The sequence below is a fragment of the Ustilaginoidea virens genome, chromosome 1 (assembly GCF_000687475.1).
Source record: "Ustilaginoidea virens chromosome 1, complete sequence".
Classification (NCBI taxonomy): domain Eukaryota; kingdom Fungi; phylum Ascomycota; class Sordariomycetes; order Hypocreales; family Clavicipitaceae; genus Ustilaginoidea; species Ustilaginoidea virens.
Genome location: NC_057316.1, coordinates 2855163 through 2870913, shown reverse-complemented (window position 1 = coordinate 2870913; position 15751 = coordinate 2855163). Strand labels below are relative to the sequence as shown.

The following is a 15751-nucleotide window of genomic DNA, read 5'->3' as shown; positions in this document are numbered from 1 at the left end:
CCATGGCAAAACCAAACCGTGCTTGTTTACACCGTCATTTGCTTATAGAGTCATGAAACATGTTTCATCGTCTCCCGACATGCTCGGCTACATCAAGTCTGTTGCCGACCTCAACTGGACTCGGACTCGGACTCAGACTCCGACTCCTCTTGGCCAACCTCGGCAAACCCTTGCGTCCCGGCTACCCTCCACACATCGTTGTCTTCAAAGTACGAAAAGACGGGGAGGTAGCCGTCTTCGCCCTCGTCATCCGAGTCGGCCGCACTCTCGCCGCCATGCTCGCCTACCCTGTGAAACACCCCGTCCTGCTTGTCCTTGACGAACCTGCTGCGCATCCTGGAATACCGGAACCGCCGCAAGCGATACGCCAAGACGACGTCGCCGTCCACCGAATCCTCATACGTCGACCCGGTCGCGCGGCCCGCATATACCGCGGCGGACAGCTCGACCCCAGAGCCTGGCGGGCCCACCGCAGCACCGCCCCGGAGGCCGGCGTCGCGCGACACCGTGGCCGCCCTCACGAGTTTGCTGGCGACGGCGACCCCGACAACCATGAAGACGGGCGCCGTGAAGAAGGACTGCCCCACGTAGCTGGCTATCTGGCGCGTGAGCAGCGCCCGGGCTGCGTACTCGTCGGACGGGCTGAAGTGCCGCGCGCGGACGCGGGTCGCCTCGATGGTCTCGCTCGCGGCGGTCGACCGCGCGGCACCGAGGGTCGGCGCCCCCCCCAGGACGGCGGCCAGGGCGGAGGAGGCTTCGACGTCGAGCCCGGCCCCGCGGGACATGGCGTCGGAGAAGCTTTTGCTGACTTGCTCGCGCTCCTGGACGACAAGCTTGGGATCGATGGGCTCCACGGCGTGCCTGTTAAGGAGGTCGATGGGATCGTCGGGTCGCTTCAGGATGCTCCCGAGCTCGAGGTCCTCGGGGCGGAGGGACTCCTGGGGGATGATCCAGTACTTTTTCCAAGCGTTGCTGAACGGCATTGTTTTTCGTTTCGTCTGTCCCGCGGTTGGGAAAGGGCGGGGAAGTTTTCTAGGCGACCAACGGTCTGGCGGGCGGGAAGGAGGGTTCGTGTGCTTTGCGTTTGGGTCTGACGGGGAATTCTCAGGCTCTAGAGGATACTTTGTGACGAGCTCATCATCGTCTTGTTGCCCGCTGGGACGCTTCTGGGTTCCCGAGACCAACCATTGACCACCACGAACCACCACCACCACCACCACCACCACCACCACGCACTGCACCTAATGCGGAACGGCGTACGAGGTAGGCATTATTGCATGCAGCGGGTTGTCGTTGTCATCATGCAGGTCAGCCTCACTCAGCCAAACCACCTGTGGGGCTTTTCTTCCCTTTTCCTGGTCAGCCTCCCGCCGCCACCGCAGCAAACGAGGCTTCTGCAAGTCGTTGTCGACCAACATAACCACGCAAGACTTTTTCTAGGCTGCCCAATCCGACGTCATGTTGTCATGAACCGGTTTCGACCTCGCCCCTTTCCAAAGACCACCAAGCGCCGCTTTCAACGCCAGAGTCCCGTCCGCACAAGAGAGAAACCATGCCCGACCCCGAGCCAACGTTGGCCTTGTCCAAGGAACTAGCCGAATTTCTCCAACGGCACGGGCTGAAACCCGCCCAGGAACCGGATGACCGAGGTACCGCGATCCATCTCGCTGTCCGCAAGGCAAATGCAAGCTTCGTTGCGGAGCTCCTGCGCGTCTACCGCGGCGACTGTGTCAACGCGGTGGACAAGCGCCGCATACGGGGGCGCACGCCGCTGCACAGCGCTGCGTCCCTGGGCCTCAACGACATTGTCGCCAAGCTGCTCGAGCAAGGGGCCGACGTGAATGCGCGAACAAGAAGGCGCTGGACCGCCCTCATGCTCGCCTCGGAAGCGGGCAACGCCGAAACAGTCAGGATGCTCTTGAAGCACGAGGCCGACATGGACGCCCAGAGCGACCCCGCCGGAGACAGGGGATCCGTGTCGGCCCTCCATCTTGCGGCAGAGCGCAGCTCCCCTGCCACCCTTCTGCAGCTCCTATGGCACGGCGCAGACGTCGGGATCGCCAACAGCCAGGGGGACACGCCGCTGCACTTTGCCGTCGGAGCCTTGTCTGGCGCGGCCTTTCTGTTTCTCCTCTTCCACGGGGCAGTGAGCGCCGTCGTCAACAAGCAAGGCGTTTCGCCTCTCCGCCTCGTGCAAGAGCTCCCGGCGAGACACCATGGCATCTTTGAGCACCACATGGGCTGTTTCGTGGCTGGAGCGAAGGAGCAGTTCCTGGCCTGCGTGAACCACGACGTGAATAGCCCGGATCTCCCCAGAGCCATCCACAGGGCTGTGGAGAGGGACATGAAGGGCGCTCTCGTCTACTTTCTGCACATGGATCGATATCTCAAGGAGGTGAAGAGCCCCGGGGGTTGGTACCGTCCGCTGCACGTGGCCGCAAGACTGGGACGGACCGAGCAAGCGCGGACCCTCGTCCGCCATGGAGCAGAAGTCGATTGCAAAACCAAGCGAGATTGGACACCCCTCATGCTGGCTGCCGAGCATGGCCACGGGGAAATCGTCCAGCTCTTGCTGCAAAACGGCGCGAGTGTCTTGCTGAAGAACAAGGACGGCAACACCGCCGCTCTTTTGGCCCGGAGGTCCGGTCTTGCCATACCCGGGCTATTGCTGCCTGCATTTCGGCACGTTCCCATCAGTCAGGTACCCAGATCTGGCGATTCCAAACCCGAAAACGTCAACAAAAGCGGCAGCAACATGTTGCCTGTCCCAAAGCGCGGCAAAGACAGCAGAGAGCCATCCCCAGGATGGAGCGCGGAACCCGAAGGTATTCAGGCCCCCCCCCCCCCCCCCACCCGCTCCAGTATCCCCTTGATAGTAGTAGCGTGCTTACAGATACAGGCGAGCTGTTCAGCGTCACCGACGCGACATTTGGTGATTCGTCCAGGATCGCTCCTCAAAAGTTCGTCTCGCTCTTTTTCGTTGCCGTGTGCAGGAAGAGGAAGGACTGCTAACCATGGCCCCAGCTCCGACTACGTTGAGAAATTACTGTCGAGCCTGGAGCGCACCTGGTATGAACGAGTTCAATGGTGCCCCGAAGACGACATCGGAAAGAGCCGTGAATCAGATTGGTCCGGTCCGGTGAAAATCGCCATTCTCGACACGGGTATAGACCTTGACCACGAGGACTTCCAGCGTCCCGCCAGACGCAGGTCGAAGATTGGAAAAGCAGCCGTCAGAAGGCTACCCGAACAGCCCCAAAGGGAAAGAATCAAGGCATGGAAGAACTTTGTGGGAAAACCAGGAGAGGAAGCAGATGTGACCGACACGATTGGTCACGGAACCCACATCGCCGGAATCGTGCTGGCTATTGCACCGCGGGCGGAGCTCTACGTTGCCAAAGTAAGCTCCGGGGAAGACCAGAGCAGAGCCAAGAAAAACGCCGACGACTCGGGGGAGAGCCCGAGAAGGACGTCGGGGCGGCCTGTGCAAGAGGTAAGGCCCTCTTCTCTCTCTCTCGAATCTCGCCAACCCCAACTGGGCATGGGATGCTGCTGACGCATTGGGGGCATGGCAAGGCTCTGCAGTGGGCGATTGATCAAGGGGTCGACATCATCAACCTGTCGCTGGGTTTCCCCCACGAGAGCTCGTACGAACTGACCAAGACGTTGGAGGAGGCAAACTACAAGGACATCATTGTCCTGGCCGCCGCCGCGAACCACGGCAATCGAGAGGCGATCTCGTGGCCCGCTCGGGATCGCGACCTGTCCCTGTGCGTGACGTCCGGCGACGAGTACAACAACCTGTCCCGGTTCGCGCCGGGCGCCAGCAAGGATCTGCCCGTCTTCATCACCCACGGAGAGCACGTTTCGAGCCAGTGGCCGACAAACCTAGGGGGCGGGTTCCGCTCCATGAGCGGCACGTCTGTCTCCACGCCCATCGCCGCGGGCATGACGGCCATGATTCTGGCCTTCCTCAACACGACGAGCGCTTGGTCGCCGGAGCAGAAGAGACAGTGGCTGGACAGGTCAACGGAGCGGCGTCTGCGGGGCACAAGGGGTATGGGGAGGCTTTTGGCTCATATCTGTCGCGATCGAAGTGGCCTCAAGGTGCTTTCGCCGAAGCTTTTGTGGGAGGAAAATCCCGAGGCTGGCCCGCTGAAGGCTCTCAGCCTCGTCTCGCAAGCCTTTACGCTTCCCGGCTAATGTTTGCTTCCCATTGCCAGTCGGCCGTCTGGTCTGCTTTGGCAGGAGCTGCAATTTTCGCTCGTGGCCGCATTGTCCAACGTGCATCATCTTGAGACGTCGTCATCGCCCGCTGGCGTCAAGCCACGCATGGCGACAGCCGGAATCGCCAGGTTGGGGACCGACGGACGGATAATGCAAGAAACTACTGGCCATCTTTCTTTCAGTCGCGGCACCTGCGAGGCGCGCCCTTGGGGGCACGGTGGACCCGGGTGGGAAATTGATGTGTATGTATGTCCTACGACGTTATTGATACATTTACTCACACAAAACCTTCATCTCCGGCAAAGACCGACTTGTAGCCCCAAAGGCTTTCTCAAGAACCCTTCCCGGGTCTTCATCTCGCCTTGGCGAAGCGTCACGTGGTATCGCCTCGCCCAAAGAGCGGTCATCAACTTCAATTCCATGTCGGCCACGTTACGTCCCACGCAGGCCCTCGGACCGTGACTGAAGGGGATAAAGGCATTCTTTTGACGCGCGGTGACGTGGCGCCATCTCTCGGGCTTGAATTCCTCGGCATCCTGCCCCCAAATCTCCCTCGAGTGATGTATCGTGTAGGTGGGGACGCTGAGGACAGTGCCCGGCGGGAAGTGATGCCCGCATATCGTGACGCCCGGAGAGTCGGGGGGCACCTGGCGAGGCAAGCCGATGCCCGAGGTGCAGTGGAGGCGCAGCGTCTCGTCAATGACCCAGGAGAGGTAGTCCAGGCGGCGAACCATGTCATAGGTCGGCACGTCGACGCCCGGCGGGATGGCGGCGTCCACCTCGCGCCGCAACTTGTCGAGAGCCCCGGGGTTGCGCACGAGGTAGTTGAGGATGGCGCACAGGGAGTTGGACGTGGTGTCGCTCCCGGCAATGAGCTGGGTCAGGGCCTCGGCGGTCAACTCGTCGCGGCCGAGCGGCTGGCCCTTGTCGTCCTTCCCCTGGATAAGCCGAGCGAGCAGATCCTTGCGCCGCAAGTCCGGGGGGGTTTCCAGCCGAGTCTTGACACGCGCGATGGCTATCCCGGCGAGACTCTCGACAGCCTCGAGGCCCTTGCTGAAGAAGGCGTCGGGGATCCATCTGGCGTAGGGTCTCAGCCGCGGGTAGCAGCCGAGGGTGGCGCTGACCTCGCCTCTGCGGTTGAGGATCTCAATCGCGGGCGCGTACACGGCCGGGCTGGTCGGGGACAGGCGAACCTCGGCAGTGTCGGCGCCCTTTTCCAGCATGCCAAAGGGCGCTCCAAAGGCCAGGTCGCCAATCACGTCGAAGGCGAGAAAGTTGAACCAGGGCAGGATGTCGATGCGCGCCTCGTTCTGCCCGGCGCCGGTTCGGTGAGGGCTTTGCTGGATGAGCCTGTCGAGCTGCTGGACGAACAGGGCCATGTTCTGCTGGATGTAGGGCTCGAACTCGAGGACGGATCTGCCGGAGAAGGTGTGCGATATTATCTTTCTCTTGCGGCTGTGCTCTACCCGGTCCCTGGTGCTGAAGAGGCCGCGGCGGATGGACACAAAGGCATCATAGAAGTCGCTGTTGGGAGGGGGGTTTTTCTGTCTGTGAGCGGAGAGCTTCTCGCCTTACTTGCGGCCCGTACAGAGGTGGAGGAGGAGGAGGAGGAGGAGGAGGAGGAGGAGGAGGAGGAGGAGGAGGAAGGGGGGCGGGATAGGAGAAAGGAACCCACGATTTCAAAAAGCCGTTGCCGTGGCCGTAGATGGCAGGGATGGCGTCATCGTCTGCGACGCTGACGTGGTTTGGTTGGATGCGAAGCAGCTTGCCCAGCTTGGCGTGGCACCGGTCGACCGTCCTGAAGCGATGGCCGCGACGGCACACACACAGGAGCCAGAGGTTGGAGAACTGGGCGCCAAACGGGGCGGGGATTCTTCGCAGCGGCGCATTCGTGACCAGGTAGTCGTACAAGTAGGACGCAAGCACCAAGGCGAGGGCGAGAGGGACGACGGCCCAAGGCTCGACGAGGCGGTCAACCAAGGCCACGGCCATGGCGTCTGGCGTCTGCGGGGCGAGAAGACGGGTTGACGGGTTGGCGGGTTGAGGCTCGAAACGACGACAAGTCGGCTCAGCCTTGGGGTCGTGCGGCCTCCTCGGCCTATTTAATACTTTACTCTTTCCTCATCGAGACGGACAGGCAAAGCGGCGAGAACCGGTGGAGGTTGGCGAGCGAGCTGCGTTCCCCAGGCCGGCAATAAAGGTCTGGTCGACGAGGGCTCCGTTTCAGGCTGAGAGCCTACTCTGTACTGAGCGCGGTTTGACTGGGGTTCGATGGTGCTCGACAATGGCACGGCCGTGGTGCCAGAGATTCGCCTCTTGGCCGATTCAATCAATTATTGAGGCTGATTGACTGATTACCGTGCATGTATCGCCCTGCCCTGCCCTGCCCTGCCCTGCCCTGCCCTGCCCTGCCCTGCCCTGCGCGACGCAACATGACCAACCTGCTCTGGTCAATGCAACCCTGCATACGTCCGTACTCCGTACAGTACATACCACCCCGCGAGCCCTGGCGGTCACTGCTGGGTGCATAACCATGATTTTGGCAGTGGCAGCAAAGGAAAGTTTGCGACGAAACGACGCCGCACAGGAAACATTGATGCTTGCCGGGAAAATTGCGCACGGAATGGATTGTTGAAAACCAGGCTGTGTTTGTTTGTTTGTTTGTTTGTTTGCTTGCGGTTAGGGCAGCTGCGGCGAGGTTGGCCTGGGCCGTTACCGGCCGCCTCTGCTGGGTGCCAGATGGAGGATGTTGCTGAATTCTTCAGGGCTGCGGCTCCGATGCCGGTGGAGAATTCCCCCACCCACCGGAAGGTAGGTACCTAGTATGTACCTACCTTAGTAGGTTAGGAGGTACGTAGCACGTAAGACGTAGGACGTACTGGGTGAGGTTCTGCCCTGATCTGTATACGCCCTCTGATTTGCCTGGTCAGTCTGGCGCCCCACATGGTATCTTGAGGCATTTCCTCTGTCCATTCACTGATGACTGCGTTCGCTCGGGAGCGCCGGAAGCTGGAACTGGAACTGGAACCTGACTCCGTCTCACCTCTCACCTCAACTTGTCGGCAAGCCGCGAGATGGTTCAGGAATCAGGAATCAGGAATCAGCACAGCAAAACAAAGACAAAGGGCCGTTTAGCGCGCCAGCACAGCGTGCCGCCGCCAGCCATCTGCTGCTCGATCGATCGACGCAGCTTGCTTTCTCCACTTGCTAGCTTCCCCCGCGAGAAAGGGGCTCTCGGACAAAATCTAGTTCGGACCAGACGCATCGTTTTTTTCGTCAGTTTGGCTAATGACGCGCAGGGCATGGATTCTGCTCCGCGACAGCCGATGGCGCTGTAAACCATTTCCGGGGAAAAAAAAAAAAAACAAAAAAAAAACCACCGTTTCCTTGATACCCGTGCACGATCACGATGCTGCGTACGTCTTTGCAGCATCACACTGGGCTATGGGCTACAGACGGCCCCGCCCCGTCTGTGATCCAATGACAAGCAGCGCCTGTTCCGTCGACGAAGCCAACCAGCTTGCCTCCTGGGATCACCAAGGACTTTTTGCGCCGTGGCCGGAACGGACGGCGGCTTGGGGCCCCTCGGGCTATAGGTGGCGTTGTATATGACCTCTGAATCAGAGGAGCCGTCAATGGAGAAACACGCATCGCGGTCGACCGTGAAATGCAGAGCTAATGGGGGGGGGGGGGGGGGCGCTTGCTTGAGCTTGCTTGAGCTTGCTCTTCCCCGGCATCGGACAAGTCAGACACTGCTTGAACATCGCCCCGAGTCTGTGACAGGTCACGACGCACCGCTTGGAAAGAGTTGCCAAATCTTCATTCAACATGGCGAGAGAACAACAAGAGGAAGAAAGGCACGTCTTCCATCATTCTGTCTGGTCATTCGTGACCCTATGGCTCAAGGCCCACAGCACAGCTCCCCGATGAGAACTTCATTCCACGCATGTCGAGGACACCATGTGTCGGTGTTGTGCATACATGCATCTCCTCCAACCACGACAAGAGCATGTGGCCCGGTGACCCAGTCGGACCGCGATCCTGGGCTGCCAAGCCACCACCTGGCCAGGTCTGGGAGGGGCTTGGCTATTGCCGAAATATAACTAGCGACCTGCCAAAATCGCCCTCGGAGCGCGCCGTAATCAAGGTTGGCATGTGAAGTGTGGAGCTGGCACTCCCAAGTTGCGCTATTCTCGTACTAGCTTTCCCTCCCAAGGACCAACAAAAGAGGTGCAGAGCGCGAGTGAGGCTCCAACTCGCTCACACAATTTTCCGTCCGGGGCCGGGGGGGGGGGGGGGGGGGTAAAGAAGGCGGAGGCGGAGGGCATGGAGGAGAGAGAGAGAGAGAGAGAGGACCCCAATTCATCATACCCGTGGGCCGTAACCCGATCTCGTGCGGAAAAGTCATCACTTCCAGAGCCTCATTGACCGATCAAGCCCGCCAACTTGCTGCCCTCCCACTGCACGCCGGATAATGAATGCGTGCGCGAGGCTCGGCGACTGGTCAAGATAGATACAAGGTCTTGACTGGCTAGCAAGAAACGGACATGACCCTCCAAAACTTTGATATTTCTTCCATGACAGTATCGTCAGCATTGCCGTCCGTATTGCCCTCGGCATGCCTCGAGTGAAACCTGGCCAACGCCGACGGGCCCTGGCGCCCAAGGTCCGAACGGGCTGCAGAACATGCAAGTATGTCGTCGCCCAAGTCATCCATCGTACCGTGTCCCTCGCAAAACCTTGGGCAAAAGGCTGGCCATCCAACGCTTCGTGGTTTGGGCTGACTGGGTGTCTGTAACAGAAGTCTGTGGTCGACCCTATATCCCCCCTCCCCGCCCACAGACGCAATATCACCCCCATGCCATGTCAACTAGTACTGATGGCCAAGGTAAAAACACAGTTCGGAGAATCAAATGCGACGAGACTCGACCAGCCTGCGACAGGTGTAAGTCACAGTTCGGATCCCCTCCTCCTCCCCCCCCCCCCCCCCCCCCTTGCTCCCTTCTGCTTCGCTTGTCCGTGCTTGGTTGGATTCCTGCAACAAGATATCCTGATGCCATGTGATGCGTCCCGCAGGCTCCAGGACTGGTCGTTACTGCGATGGATACCAAGTACAGCCGGCAACGCAAGCCAACGCTCCGTCACTCACCTTGTCACGCATTGCCCACTCTCCGGCCACGACGCAGGAAGTAAGAGCTCTGCAGTTCTTCGTGGAACGCACGGCTGTGCAGTTCACTACGTTCGTACCAGATGACTTGTGGAGTAACCGCGTTCTACAGCTGGCACACTCCAGCACTTGCATTCGCCATGCCCTGGTTGCGCTTTCGTCATATCACGAGCGATACTGGAACGGCGATGTCGGCGGCGAAACAGCGTATGGCCTGCGGCAATACAACATGGCCATCAACCATGTGCTGGAAGCCGGTGCGGACCAACCATTCTTTTTACCCATTCAACTGGTGTCTTGCACCATTTTCATCTGCATCGAGGTGCGACGAGTCAACCCACTCCCTCTGTTCGGGACTCGCCATGATGGGACTCAACATGGGACGCGAGGATTTTGGTCCTTTTGCCACTAATGCTTGCTTTTGCTAGGTTCTAAGGCGGAACATCAGCAATGCTGTGCATCTGTTCAAGTATGGTTGCCGCATGATTCAAGACGCCTCGAGGCACGCCAGAAAAGGAGGCTACCTAGCTGCGGGTTTGTCCATAGAACCCGTCCTGCGGCTGGTGGAGAATTTCTTTTCTCGCATCTCAACGCAGGTCTATTTGGTAGGTTTTTTGCCCACTCCAGACATTTAAAAGCTGTCCGGGGGCCTGGAGCCATCTGACGACAAAGCTGCAGGCCATAGGAGGGGACATCAACCACAAGCTGGCGGATATAATTGCCCCCATGATCAAGCTCCGAGGGGCAGGAACTGCCCCTAAACGGACTATTGCGTCCATTCAGGAAGCCAGAGAGTCCTTGCTTAAGCTGGCATTGCAATACCGGAGAAACATGGGCATTACCCAGTCAAGAGCGTTGGCCATCCGATTCAGCTCCTGGGCTGCGGCCTTTGATTCTTTTCGCAAAATTTTTGATCAGAATAGCCTTACAAAGGCAGAAAAGCGATCTCTCGCGCTTTTAGAACTGCATAAGCGATACATGTACATCAATATCGCTGCCCTGAACCAGGCTGATCGTGAGGATCCATCCATATGGGATCAATGGACCCAAGAATTTCGCGACATGGTTGACTTTGCGGCCGAGGCAGCAGGGCTCGATGCCGGCATCGACGCGTCAAGCCAAAAACAAAAACCACAGTTTTACATGGAGATTGGCATTGTTCCCGCGCTCTTCTTCCTCAGCGCCAAATGTCGAGACGCAGGAGTGCGGCGTCGTGCGATCGGAATCATGCAGTCCAATCACATACAGGAAGGTATATGGAACAGCGAGATGGCGGTCAAGGTGGCGCAGAAGGTGATTGACTTTGAAGAAGGCAATCTCGGCGCCAAGTCGAGCACCGAGATTGATGAGTTGGCGAGGGTCCGGCAAGTCGCAGTTGACGCGGGACCTGAGGTTGCCTATATGGACATAGGGTACGAGCTGCACGGCGGGTGGTTGGGAGAAGGACTCGGGTGATGGATGGGATTTGACACCATCTTGAATCCAGTATTGCCATTGCGAACCTCCTTGGGCCAGGAGGCCGGGGAAAGATGACACGGTTTGGTGACTCGGTCGACATTTGCAAGGCGCATGTTTGGGGGGACGAGAGATTTGTTGAGCCCACCAGCAGGGGGCTGAAAATAGAGTTGGAAAAAAAAAAAGGGAAAATCACGCTGGGTCGCCAGCCTCTGGTTAAAGTTGCGGGGGCAAAAACCAAAAAAAAAAAAAAAAAAAATCAAAGAGAAAGGAAAGGAAACGGAAAGGAAGAGAAGGGAAGGGAAAGAAAGGGAAAATGTGCAAGGCCGAGCGAGGTGCCTGAGCAACCAACGTGTCAAGAATGACACCGCTTATACGAGCCGACCCGGTGCGATGCGATGCAGTTGATTATATCGTGATTTGAAAATTATTTCATCCAATCTAGCGCATGAGATCTAGCGAGCAATAATAAGTCAGGGGCAGGGGGTGTGACTTGCGGGCCTGCGGGAAACAAAGGGAACCAGGAAATCGGGAGCAGATATCAACGCGGTTGGGCTCGTAAGGAGACTCGTAAGGACAGCAGGAAGTTTGTCGTGTCGACTCGGTCTGTCACGAGGAAGACGCCTGGAGGCAGGAGGCTGAAGCCATGGCCAATGGATGCAGCCAGTTGCCGCTTGCCAGTGCCGAGATGGGGGAGATGCGAGACTGAAGTTTGAAAGTGCTGGCGGGAGCGGAGGCTCAGAGTTGCTCAGAGTTGCTCAGAGTTGCTCATTTGGGTTTGGCCATGCCGCGTGGTGCGGAAAATGACTTTATGCAAGCTCAGCTCCAATTTCAATATTTCCCCTTGGGTAAAAGAAGCCCCGAAACTCGACGGGATTTTTTTTTTCTTGTTATTTGCTTCTACACTTTGGAGCAGAATCGTTGGGAGAGTCTACCTTGGGACGGAACTTTACTGGGAGCAACTCTTCCCCCTAGCTACATACTGTATGTATTAGCTTATATCCGTGGGCGATAAAAGGGACCCAAAAAAAAAAAAAAAAAAAAAAAAAAAAAACAGAGCTTGTGTGGGTCTGGAGCTTGGGATGTGGGTCTCATGGCGCTCCGGTTGGCTGAATCGTACGCCCCGTCTCTGCACCAAAGGCCCCACGTGGCGTGCCACCCCGTGCCACCCCACCCCCACCCCCCCGCCCTGGTCCTGGACTCTCAAGGATGTGCCAATGCAGGTGGGGATCCAACTCGTACCGCTCCGTAGTGCTCCGCACGTACTAAGGAGTACTCCGTAGTGTCCGTTCCAATACGACAAGACATGCTGAGGTCACTGGCCGACGGTATCTACTAAGGCGACCCCGACCCCTTCTTAGTGGAAGAACAGGACTCTGTCCACGTAGCTCCAAGTCGACAAAAGCTCGCCGAGACTCGTCTATCCTGCGCCTGCGGCCTTTACTAGTGCAGGTCCCTTGATACAAACCAGGTTTCATTCGATTAAATAGTGCGCAAAGATCTGTGCCACGGGCTCTTTCGGCAAGTTTTCTGATTCCAAACCTGATCTCGCCAAAAAGGGCATAGCGCAGGGACCACGCCTGCCTACGACGACGCTAGCCCAGCCCGCTCCTTCCTTGCTGGGATCAGGGCGCTAGGCCGGACTCGCCAAGGCCAGACAGAAGCCAGTGATGATGATCCAATGACAATAATAATAATAATAATAATGGCTTGCCTGCCCCAAGTCGTCAGGCTACTTTGCTCCTTGCGGGTTAGTCAGGGGAGGGGAGGGGAGGGGGGTGTGGGATTCCCTCATCGGGCTGGACGGAAACCTTTTTTCCCGTAGCACTAAGCAATAAGCAACCCCCCTCTCATCGAACGCCTCAACTGCAGACCAGAAGGGGAGAAAAAAAAGCGTCAAAGGTCTGCTCACTTCTGGTGGGTGCGCCTTTTTCTTAGCCTGGTCTCCCGAGCTGTCAATGTCAAGCCTGGCTGGCTGGCTGCCCATCATCTCTCAGGGCTCAAGCTTATATCCCTCCTGGCCATGCTGTGCTTGGCAGCCATGCCGCGATATGGGGAAGACCGGCAAGACCTGGGGAGAATACTTCAAGGCAGCACCGCCCTCTACCCATCCCATCCCATCCTGCTGTGGTCCCGACGCCGCCTCAACTTGCTTCCCGTTCTGCCTCCCTCCAAGATCAAACTGCCCCGCGGGTGGAATAGGTAAACAATGCGGCTGCCGCTCGTTTCGTCGGCCCTGGTGGTGTGCCAGCTTGGTCTTGCGGCTGCCGGCCTGGACCATGCCATGATCCAGAGGTCACTGGAGGCTCGAACGTGGGCGCACGAGACCCGCTCTGACCTTGGGGACTTGTCTGGAATGCTGGAGACTTGCGATGGCTGCAAGGTGAGTCATTTTTCCTGCTCTCCTTTCCTCTCCTCTCCCCTCCTCTCCTCTCTTGTCTTGCCCCCGTTACCCACCTGATCTGGTCTCGCCTGTGAATCGTGGCAAAACACGGAACGCTGACAGCTGCTACAGAATATACTCGGTATCCTCAAGGGCATTGTTGCCGACGGTGATGAAGCCTTCATCAGTCTCGGCAAAGAACTTTGCCAAAAAGCTACCGTTCGTAACAATCCTTAACTAACCCCTTTGCTTCCTTGGACTCCTGCTCCCCCGCTTACTCTGTCCAAGTCGTACGACGAGCAATTTTGCAATGGCGTCGTGGAGCGTGAAGCCCCGCCCATTGCGTCCATTGTACGGACAATGGACGTCGGTTCGCCGTCGTCTATCCAGTTCTGCGTGTCGTTCCTCGGTGTATGCGACATCCCCCAGACTGACGCCTGGTCGGTCCCGTTTCCGTCCAAGGAATCGTGTGCTCCTGAGAAGAAGGCGGTAAGCGGCAAGAAGCCTCTGCAGGTCATTCAGTACTCGGATATCCACATAGATCCTTTATACGTTGAAGGATCGAGCACCAAATGCGAGAAGCCCACATGCTGCAGGTAACGTCGGACGATTCCCAGCCCTCCCAAATTCCCTCCTTTGATCCAATGGCACTTGTCGTTAAGAAGGGCGAGCCTGACTTGCATGATGCTGCAGACCTTTTACCAAGGATGATCAGCCAGGCGTCACCAAAAACCCCGCCGGCGCATTTGGAGACCACAACTGCGATACTCCAGTGACGTTGGAAAAGAGCATGTACGAGTATATCAAGAAGGAATTCCCCAACGCTGCCTTCGCATTGTTTACTGGAGATATTGTCGACCACGGGTTGTACAACACGAGCAAGCCATACAATGAGCATCTGAGTAAGTCCGCCGCCACCAAGGAACAAGTTCGAAGCGGTAGTAATGGCAGCGGCTCATGAACGGGCGAATAAATAGTCAAGCACGCATACACCACGGTTAATGACTACATCGATGTCGTCTACGGGACTGCTGGCAACCACGAAGCGGACCCTCCCAACATCTTCGAGCCAAAGTCGGCCGGCAACGAAAGCCAGTGGGTGTACGACTCTCTTGCTGCCGAATGGTCGCGCTGGATCAGCAACTCGTCTGTGCAGGAGGCCAAGGATATCGGTGCCTATTCCACAAAGTATCCCAAGGGCAATGTCCGAATCATTTCCCTCAACACCAACATGTACTACCGCTTCAACTTTCTTCTCTACCAGGACAAGCTCGGCAAAGACCCCAACGGCCAGCTCGCCTGGCTTGTCAAGGAGCTTGACGCCGCCGAGAGGGCCCGCGAGAATGTCTACATCATCGGACACATGCCGATGGGTACTTCGGATGCCTTGCCCAACGGGTCCAATTACTTTGACCAGATCGTCAAGCGCTATTCATCCACCATCAAGGCCATGTTTTTCGGACACACTCACGTCGATCAATTCGAAATCAGCTACTCAGACTACTCTGATCGGACCCATGCCAATGCCTTTGCCGTTACGTACATCTGCCCATCCCTGACACCCACGTCCGGCGAGCCATCTTTCCGAGTCTACGACGTCGATCCTGAGACGTTTGCCGTTATCGATGCCCACACCTACATTGCCGACATGGACGCCCCGGGGTTCCAGAAGAACGGTCCCGTCTGGAAAGAGTACTACTCGGCCAAGGATGTGTACGGCCATGTTACTAGCCCCCAGCTGATTGATTCCTCAGCCGAGCTGTCTCCCTCCTTCTGGCACAACGTCACCGTTGCGCTGGAGAAGGACGAGACGCTCTTTGACCAATACATGTCGCGCAAGAGCCGTGGCTGGAAGGAGGGCGGAAAGTGCCGCGGCGAGTGCATGAAGGAGGAAATTTGCAACCTCCGCGCCGGCCGAAGCCAGGACAATTGCTGGAAGCCCACGCCGGGGGTACATTTCTCCAAGCGCGACGAGACGGCGCATAACCACGGCGAGCATGACGAGTGCGGCGCACCCGTCTTCTCGGAATGGCTGGGCGCCCTGCTCCGAAGAGAAGACCTGCTCGAGCTGGTGCAGGAACGCTTCCTACAAGTTGGCGGCAGAATCGAGCCCATCGTCAGGAGGGCGGAGCCGGCGTCGTCTTCCTCCACCACCGCCGAACCCACCACGACGCCGGTTGACTGCAGTGTCAGCGGAGCGCCCGCAAACTCGTCAGCCACAGGTTTCGTTCCAGCTACGGGTTCCGCTGCTGCATCTTCAGGCCCTGCTCCAGCTTCTACCACGACTGTCTCTACGGGCAACGCAGCCGGTAATGCTGCAACGCCGGCTGCGTGGGCCATGATGGGTCTGCTCGCCGCTCTGTTCTTGTAACGAGTTTTTTTTTTTTTTTTTTTTTCCCTTTTATTTTTCTTGCAACTTGGGCTATGAATGGATTTGCGCTGGGTTTTCCTGTTATTGTCGGGGCTGCAGACGTGTGCGCCATTTTCGGTAATGCATGTATATATATATATAGAGATGG

At 57.8% G+C, this 15751-nt stretch overlaps 5 protein-coding genes across 5 annotated transcripts; 3 read left to right on the top strand and 2 right to left on the bottom strand.

Moving 5' to 3' along the window:
- Nucleotides 1-110: 110 nt before the first annotated feature.
- Nucleotides 111-983, bottom strand: UV8b_00542 (uncharacterized protein; the record flags this gene model as incomplete). The annotated part of the gene is made up of 1 exon (XM_043138040.1): nt 111-983. One exon carries the CDS (start codon nt 981-983, stop codon nt 111-113), a length of 873 nt encoding a protein of 290 aa, XP_042993974.1.
- A 569-nt stretch (nt 984-1552) lies between these two features.
- On the top strand, nt 1553-4203 carry UV8b_00541 (uncharacterized protein; the record flags this gene model as incomplete). The annotated part of the gene is made up of 4 exons (XM_043138039.1): nt 1553-2825; nt 2900-2960; nt 3025-3493; nt 3577-4203. 4 exons carry the CDS (start codon nt 1553-1555, stop codon nt 4201-4203), a joined length of 2430 nt encoding a protein of 809 aa, XP_042993973.1.
- Nucleotides 4204-4517: 314 nt separating this feature from the next.
- On the bottom strand, nt 4518-6219 carry UV8b_00540 (uncharacterized protein; the record flags this gene model as incomplete). The annotated part of the gene is made up of 2 exons (XM_043138038.1): nt 4518-5751; nt 5903-6219. 2 exons carry the CDS (start codon nt 6217-6219, stop codon nt 4518-4520), a joined length of 1551 nt encoding a protein of 516 aa, XP_042993972.1.
- Nucleotides 6220-9090: 2871 nt separating this feature from the next.
- On the top strand, nt 9091-10849 carry UV8b_00539 (uncharacterized protein; the record flags this gene model as incomplete). Its single annotated transcript, XM_043138037.1, has 4 exons — nt 9091-9172; nt 9304-9716; nt 9823-9999; nt 10073-10849. 4 exons carry the CDS (start codon nt 9091-9093, stop codon nt 10847-10849), a joined length of 1449 nt encoding a protein of 482 aa, XP_042993971.1.
- A 2209-nt stretch (nt 10850-13058) lies between these two features.
- On the top strand, nt 13059-15603 carry UV8b_00538 (uncharacterized protein; the record flags this gene model as incomplete). Its single annotated transcript, XM_043138036.1, has 5 exons — nt 13059-13232; nt 13365-13451; nt 13521-13828; nt 13926-14134; nt 14210-15603. 5 exons carry the CDS (start codon nt 13059-13061, stop codon nt 15601-15603), a joined length of 2172 nt encoding a protein of 723 aa, XP_042993970.1.
- Nucleotides 15604-15751: the final 148 nt, after the last annotated feature.